The sequence below is a fragment of the Tupaia chinensis genome, unplaced genomic scaffold (assembly GCF_000334495.1).
Source record: "Tupaia chinensis unplaced genomic scaffold, TupChi_1.0 Scaffold145814_1, whole genome shotgun sequence".
Classification (NCBI taxonomy): Eukaryota; Metazoa; Chordata; class Mammalia; order Scandentia; family Tupaiidae; genus Tupaia; species Tupaia belangeri.
The window spans coordinates 2,023,546-2,030,592 of NW_006205672.1; the positions used below are offsets into that span (position 1 = coordinate 2,023,546).

The 7,047-nt window shown below is 62.9% G+C and overlaps 1 protein-coding gene across 1 annotated transcript in view; it reads right to left on the minus strand.

The window, feature by feature from the left end:
- The window catches only part of ADAMTSL4 (ADAMTS like 4), a 7,939-nt gene extending 892 nt beyond the window's left edge, over positions 1-7,047 (minus strand). The window contains exons 1-15 of the mRNA XM_027768273.1: positions 6,919-7,047; positions 6,293-6,648; positions 5,455-6,121; positions 5,142-5,244; positions 4,238-4,374; positions 3,716-3,920; positions 3,307-3,479; positions 3,112-3,223; positions 2,836-3,015; positions 2,568-2,697; positions 1,841-2,045; positions 1,356-1,532; positions 849-1,055; positions 571-750; positions 150-294 (exon numbers count right to left, since the gene is read on the minus strand). Of these exons, the coding sequence (XP_027624074.1) occupies positions 150-294; positions 571-750; positions 849-1,055; positions 1,356-1,532; positions 1,841-2,045; positions 2,568-2,697; positions 2,836-3,015; positions 3,112-3,223; positions 3,307-3,479; positions 3,716-3,920; positions 4,238-4,374; positions 5,142-5,244; positions 5,455-6,121; positions 6,293-6,648; positions 6,919-7,047 (3,106 nt within the window). The remainder of the gene's footprint in view (positions 1-149; positions 295-570; positions 751-848; positions 1,056-1,355; positions 1,533-1,840; positions 2,046-2,567; positions 2,698-2,835; positions 3,016-3,111; positions 3,224-3,306; positions 3,480-3,715; positions 3,921-4,237; positions 4,375-5,141; positions 5,245-5,454; positions 6,122-6,292; positions 6,649-6,918) is intronic.

Below are 7,047 nucleotides of genomic sequence, written 5' to 3' on the forward strand. Positions count from 1 at the left end.
ATCTGGGGACAGAGGCGGCGGTGGGCACAAGCCAGTCACCAAGCCCCGTCCGTTTGGAAGAGCTGCCCACTCCCACTGGGCCTTTCTCACCCCCGCCCACACTTCAGGTAACTCCACTTACTGCGGGGTGGGGAGAGGGGGTTCTTTACCAGGGCGCTGGCTGCAGGGTTGGCTGTTACAGGGTCGTTTCCTGGAGGGCCGCAGGTGAGGTGGGCATCGGGTGCTGAGGGTCTGGTTGGCACTCAGGCACTGGACTTCCCTCATCTGTACACCCCCCTGGCAGGAACGAGAACACTGGGGGGACCCCAGCTACCATATCAGACCTCTGCCTGTCCTTTAACCCCTGTACTTAACCCTAGGCCACCGCCTCCCCCTCTGAAAGGCAGTGGGGGGGATTCTTCTGGGACGTGACCACATCCCCAACGGAGAGAGCCCACCTGCCCTCCAAGTCTATACGAAGTGGGACCGAGTTAAACCTCAGCTGGGCTTATCCTGGGGCACACAGACTTGGAGGGGGTGCAGTGAGAGGACCCCCCCCCACCCTGGAGGGCTAGGGAGCCAGGCCCTCACCGGACTCCAGGGAGTAGAAAACCATCGGTCCTGGCAGGCTTGCCCCTGGCAGGGCTGCAGGGTAGGGGGCCTGGGCAGGTGGGAACAGTTGCTGGGAGAGGTCACGTTGAACTCAGTCCCCAGTTTGGACACACAGATGACATCCCTCCGCTGTGTGCCAGAGCCACATTCTGAGGAGCACTGTCGTCGGGAAGGGTGGGGAAGAGATCAGTCCCGGCTGTCCGCGTGGAGCCCCAGGGATGGCACCCGCTGCCGGCCCGCCCAGGCTCTCTGCTCACCTCGCCCCAGGGCCCCGTGTACCAGCACCAGGTCATCTCACAGGGCCTCAAGCTGCAGGCGCGCATGTCGGGGGGGCGGCTTCCTGGAGGACAGCTCTGCTCTCCAGTCGCTGCTCCTGCTGCTTCCTGGCCTGCGCTGAGGGCCTCCCCACTCCCCAGGCAGACCACGGAGCGGCGCTGGATGCCCGTCCCACACTCGGCCGAGCACTGTGGAGAGGAGTGGCCTGCATGGAGGAGGCTGCCGGTGACGAGCAGGAGGGTGGGGGCTCGAGGAAGCAAGTGCCTGGGTCCTGGTCCTGGCAACTGGGAATGGCCCGGGGGCATCAGCCAAGTAAGGGGAACCTTGGGTCCAGGACCCCAGTGTAAGTGGTCCTTCCATACCTGGGCTCCCAGCGTCAGGCACACAGCGCGTGCCCAGGAAATGGCCACTGAGCAGTGGACAGGCTCCGAGGGGTCCTGGAAAGTTCGCTAGGGACACGGGCCTTGGCTGCGGGGTCTGGGGCCCACCTTGGAGCTCCAGTCGCTGTGGAACCAGGCCGTGGTACAGGGGCCCATGTCGCAGGCCTCCTTGCTGGGGGGCCGCGGGGGGCCTGAGGCGCACTCCTGCTCGCTCACTTCGTCTCCGTTGTTGCCCACGCAGCGCACCTGCCGGTTCCTCTGGCCACGCCCGCAGCGCACGGAGCACTGAGGGGACAGGGGCAGGGCCACCCCAGCAGCTGGGCTCACCGCTCTCCCAGCAGCCCCCGCGCGCCGGCTTCTGAGCCCAGCTCAGCCGGATGGGGTGTCATGCATGGACGAAGGGCTGAGCAGGGGTCTGGGCTCCCCCTCCCGGTTTCAGTCCCTCGTCTGACTTTTATATGTGAGGGTTCACCTGAGTCTTGTCTGAAAGAAGTTCCGGCTGAAGGAAGTCGGAAAAACCAGTCCCTAGCTCCTGGGTGCCCACCCCTCCGGGACCCTCCTCACCCTCGGAGCCACCATGCCCAGCCACTCACCTGGCTCCAGGAGGAGCCCACCTCCCAGTGGCCACAGAGGCGCAGCTGACAAGGCTGGGTGACGTTGGGCCGAGGGAGGTGGCTGCAGCGCTCCGGAGGCACGGAGGAGCCGCCGCCCCCAAACTCCTGCCTGCAGTGCAGCTGGCGGTGCTGGGTGCCAGGGCCGCAGGAGCGGCTGCAGGACGTCCACTCGCCAGCCTCCCAGCTGCGGGCAGGCAGGGCAAGATGAGGTGGAGGGAAGCCGCGCCAGGCGTGGGGGAGCCTGGGTCTGTGGGGGCTCAGGCTGCCTGTCGGTGTCTCTCAGCACCCAAGAGGTGTCATGTGGTGTGCAGAGCCCAGTGAGAGCCTGGGACCGCTGCTGTGTTCCCAGCACCCGACCCTCCACTGGAGTCGACTACCCACCCCCGTCATGTGTTGACCGTCCTAACAGGATTTGTGAGTGACAGAGACCTGTCCTGTTAAAACGGTCAAGTGAAAACTTGATCCAATGAAAGGATCAAAGGTGTTGAAAGGTGGGGCGTTAGGGAAGGCCTCTGGACTGAGTCCTGGTGGGTTTATGAGGCGAGGGGATGGGGTAGCAGGTCCCCCTGTGAATCGCGGACCACGCCCTTGGCCCCTGGCCTTCCAAACCGGGAGCCGAGGGGACCTCTAATCTTTCCAATTACCCAACTGAGTATTGTTATTAGGACAGAATGGCCCAGAACAGCCTTCCTGTAGTTGTACTCACTATGGGGGACACGGGGGACCATGGCAGGGTTCAGGGGAGGTGGGGGGCCTGGCACCCACAGCACAGCTGTGCTCCTCCAGTTCTTCTCCCGACTCCCGAGAAATGCAGAGGAAGATGGGGCGCCAAACACCTGAAGAGGGCGAGAGAGTGGCCCCGGAGGCGGACGGCTCAGGCCCCAGTGCCAGCAGGGCCCCGCTGCGGTGGCGAGGACTGCCGTCCAGGATGCCAGGCCTGGTGCACTGCCGGGAAGACAGGTGAGGAGCCTCACCTCTGCCACAGGACGCCGAGCACTCGGAGTGTCCCACGCGTTTCCAGTATCCAGTCAGAGACCCCGAGGGTGTTCTGGGGTGGGGCGGGGCAGGCATCTGAGGGATCCGCACCTGGCGCTGGAGGGTGCCTGGGGTCCGGGCAGGTCGGGGTGCTGAAGCAGGCTCCACCCTCAGAACCTCTGCAGGGGGAGGCGAGCGGGCAGATCAGACGCCCCACTCTGCCTCCAGCTCCTCGGCTTCCCCCTCTTCCTTCCTGGTCTGAGGTTCAGTCTCACCAGGCTGAAGTTGGGGGACAGGAGGCTCTAAGGTGGGGTTCTCGAGGACTGAAGCAGGTGAAGAGATGACATACTGATAGAAAACACCAGGGTTTTCCTCCTGAAAGATCATCTGGGGAGAAGCAGAGGCCATGAATGTTGGGGTGACGGGGCGCCAGCCACTTCTCTCCCCCTTGACCCCAGGCCCCGGCTCACATAGACGTCCACAGGCTGGGTCGTGGGGCCGTCTGCTGACAGGCTCTCCCCCTTGCCCTCCTCGCGAGGGGGACGGTCATATCGGAACACAGTCCCTCCGGCCACGTAGGACCCGGGGGGGTCCACTGCCCAGTTCCCATTGATGATGGACTGGCCCCCAGGGCCTCGAAGTGCTGGAGGCAGAGGGGGCAGCCCTGGTTAGTCGCCCTGCTCCCCCACCTCACCTACAGGAGAGCCCACGCAGAGCCGGGACTCCCCAGCAGGCTCAGCTTCCTCACTCCTCCACAGGGGAGCCGCAGCCCCCTGCCCCCCGACTTCTCATTTGCCTCCACAACTGTGCTGAGTGGGCGTGGAGGCCAGAACCCAGAGGACGTGGAATGGGTCAGGGGACCTGGGAACCGGGGCTTACCGAGGTAGTTGGAGCTGGGCCGGAGCTGGGCGATCTGCAGCCGGGAGGCTCCTGCAGGAATCCGCAGGATCTTCTGATAGCCCAGAGGGCCGCCCCGCTCAGTCAGGTTCCCCGAAACGAGGCGGCAGGTAGAATTGTCACCCCCGCAGACTCCACAGCCATCCGGACGCCTGCCAGAGCCAAGGATCCCGTCACAGCCGGGGCTCTGGGGAGAGTGAGGTGAGGCAGAGGCCACACGAAAGCCAGACACCGCCTCACACCCACCCTGGTCCGCTGGGGGCCCTGGGCTCACTACCTGTCCTGCTTGTGCTGTGAGTGACAGAGACCTGTCCTGCTGTGAGTGACAGCGCTTCCCTGCCGGCCCACCCCAGCAGGTTTTGTCCCACAGGTCACCTCCAGGTGAGAACTGCCCCTGGGCCACCTGATTCTGATGGTGCGTTGTACTGGTGAATGAAAGGGCTGTGTGTGCACATGTGTGTGTATGTGTGTGTGTGTGTGTGTGCACACCCCATCCTGCCTCACCAGACAGTGTCCAGCCACACAGATGTCTGGGGCTCCAGGTTGACAGAGAGTCCCATCCTGGACCTTTTCGGTGTGACGCACATAGAAGCGGAAGCCGCGGGGACGGCAGTTCAGTTCACAGCGCTGGGAGCCCTGAACTGAGACAGGGTATGAGGCTGGTTAGTGGGGGTCGCGGTGGAAGATTCCCAGGGGAATTTTCTTATATTAGCTGTGTGGCTTCCTCAGGCTGCCTCTGTCATTGTCATGTGCAGAGCCATCATAATGGGATTAAGACAGTGAAAACTTGACCCGATTATGGATTATGGTGTGGGCCTTTGGGAAGAGATTAGGATTAAGGTCATTAGGACTGGCAGGGCTCCCCAACTGAGTCCTGCTGGGTTAATGGGAGGAAGGGGGACCAGGACAGAAACACACAGGATACAGCTGCTCTGCTCTCACCATCACGGCATGATTGGGACTCGGCAAGACACCCACCAGATGTGGCCCCTGGACCTTGGCCCTCCAAACCGTGAGCCACATAAACCTCTATATTTAGAAGTCATCTGTTTCAGGTATTTTCTTTTTCTTTCTTTTTTTTTTTTTTTTCCTGCTATATGGCGTACATGCTCACTGGAGAGACAGAAAGCGAGAAACCACCCTCTCCCAGGGGAGATGGCCACGCCATGATCCCTTCTCCTTCAATCTCCTCTCGGAATTTTGGGCACACATGCATATGCGCCTGGTGTGAGTTTTAAGCTGCCAGGTCTGGGACTTGAACTGTGGTCATGGTCAGCTATGTGGGAGTCCAGCAATGTAACCATTATGCCATCTACTGGTCCCAGTTTCAGGTATTTTTTGTTATTACAACAAAATTGGCTAGGACACCCGCTATCACCAGGCTGCCCTGGCCGGCTGAGCTGCTCACCTTCGGTGAAGGGCTCCCACTGGTAGAGCTGGCCCATGAACTCCTGGGAGTCGAAGGCTGCACACTGCAGGGCCCGGGGGTCTGGCTGCTCAGGGGGGCAGGGCTGGGGGCGGGGACACAAAGTCAGAGCTGGGGAGGAAAATGGGGCTGTGGGTCAGGGCTGGATCTGGGAGCAGGGGGAGGATGAGGACTATGGGAGAGCGCCCAGGCCCTCCTCCCTCAGGTCTAGATCAGACAAGTTGAGGACACAGAACTGGGTATGAGGGCTGCAGAGCCGGCAGTCCAGGTGGGGACAAGTCCAGAGGGGACTCACCGCTTGGCTGCAGGCTCTCAGCTGCTCGCTCTCCCCAGAACATCTTGGGACAGGGCTGCTGGGAGCAAAGAGGCTCCAGAGGGGGCTGGCCTGGGGACTGCCACTCAGAAGAGGCAGCCAGCCCTCAGGCGGGCGGGCAGACTCCATCGGGGACTCCCCCCCAGGTCTCCAGTGCCCCCGAACCTGCTGGCCTTGGCCCCGAGGGACAGAAGGGAAAGAACCAGGGTTTCTCCCTGCTCCTCGGAGACTGGCCCAGCCCTGGGAACTTGGCGCTCTGGGCTGAGGGGACAGGTGGAAGGAGCCACTCCTTGCAGAGGAGGGGGCTGGTGAGGCCTGGGCTCTGGGGTGGGACTCGGTGGGGGAAGGCCTGCCTCTGGGGGCCATCTCTGTCTGAGCATTTTGGAGACTTGGAGGTTCTGCTGTGGGAGGTGAGGGATAGGCAGCCGGTTCTGTGGGAGGGATCTGAGTTTGGGGGCGGTGGTGTGCAGAGGATGGCTCTGCTCTGGCAGTCAGCGATGGCAGGGTCTCTTGCCCTCCAGAGGAAGTCTGGGAGAGCTCAGATCTGGGTGGCCTCCGTGGGTGCCTGCGGTTCCGATGCAGAGGCAATGCAAAGGGCACTCTCCCATAACCGAACATTCCTGGCTTGATGGGGTCTCGAATCCGGGATCTGAGAAGATGTTGCAGACCAGGGGTCAGAGCTCTGGCCATCTCTGGCCCTCTCCCAGTCTACTTTCTGGCAGCAAAGGTAAGTCTCCCTGTGCCAGGCGGCCTTTGCTCCTGTCTTCCATGCCAAGCCCTGACCCTTGCCCAGGGCCCACCTCTTCCCTCAGAGCCTCACCTCCGGGACCCTTGACTCTCCTGCGTCTCCTCTCTCCCTAGTTGGAAAGCAGGACCTCGAAGTGGGCCACCCCTCCCCCGAGACTGTGGCCTGTACAGGGGGAGGGTTTCCCGGGAGGTCTGGGGTCTGGGGCCCTGACCCCGGGGAAGGAGGGCTTCCGGATGTCGTGGGGGCCTGGGAGGGAGGGCCGGGCCCGGTCGGAGCTGGGCTGTAGGGAGCTGGCATGCTCGGCTCCTGCGCTGCACTCCCACCCCACAGGGCTGGGAGCACGGAGCCCACTGGTCCCAAGGTCCCCAGACACCCTCAGGGCCCTGGCCCTCCTCTGGGGGTGCCTGAAGAGAGTGTCCAGACAACACCTGCGTAAAGAAAGAGGTCAGACTGGATTAGAATGGCGGCGGAGGGAGCTGACCAGAGTATCTAGTCCCGGGCTGGAGGCTCAACAAGTTGCTACGGGCTCAAGGTCATGTTCAGTGGGAGGCAGGACCAGAACTTGGTGTTACGTGGCAAGGACTTGGGGAAGTGGCCAAGCACAAGGGAGGGGCTTAGCAGAGGCTGTGGGCCATGGAGGCGGCGGGAGGTCGGGGACAGAAGTTCGCGGGCAGGTGGGCGCCGCGCTCACTGCTCACCTCCTGATCCAGGCAGAGCTGAGGGAGGGACAGCAGCAGCAGCAGCAGACACAGCCGGGGCCTGCGCACCAAAGGCAGGGCCCGAGGAGGCGTTACAGCACCACCCCGCCCGCCTGGGGCTCCCCCCAT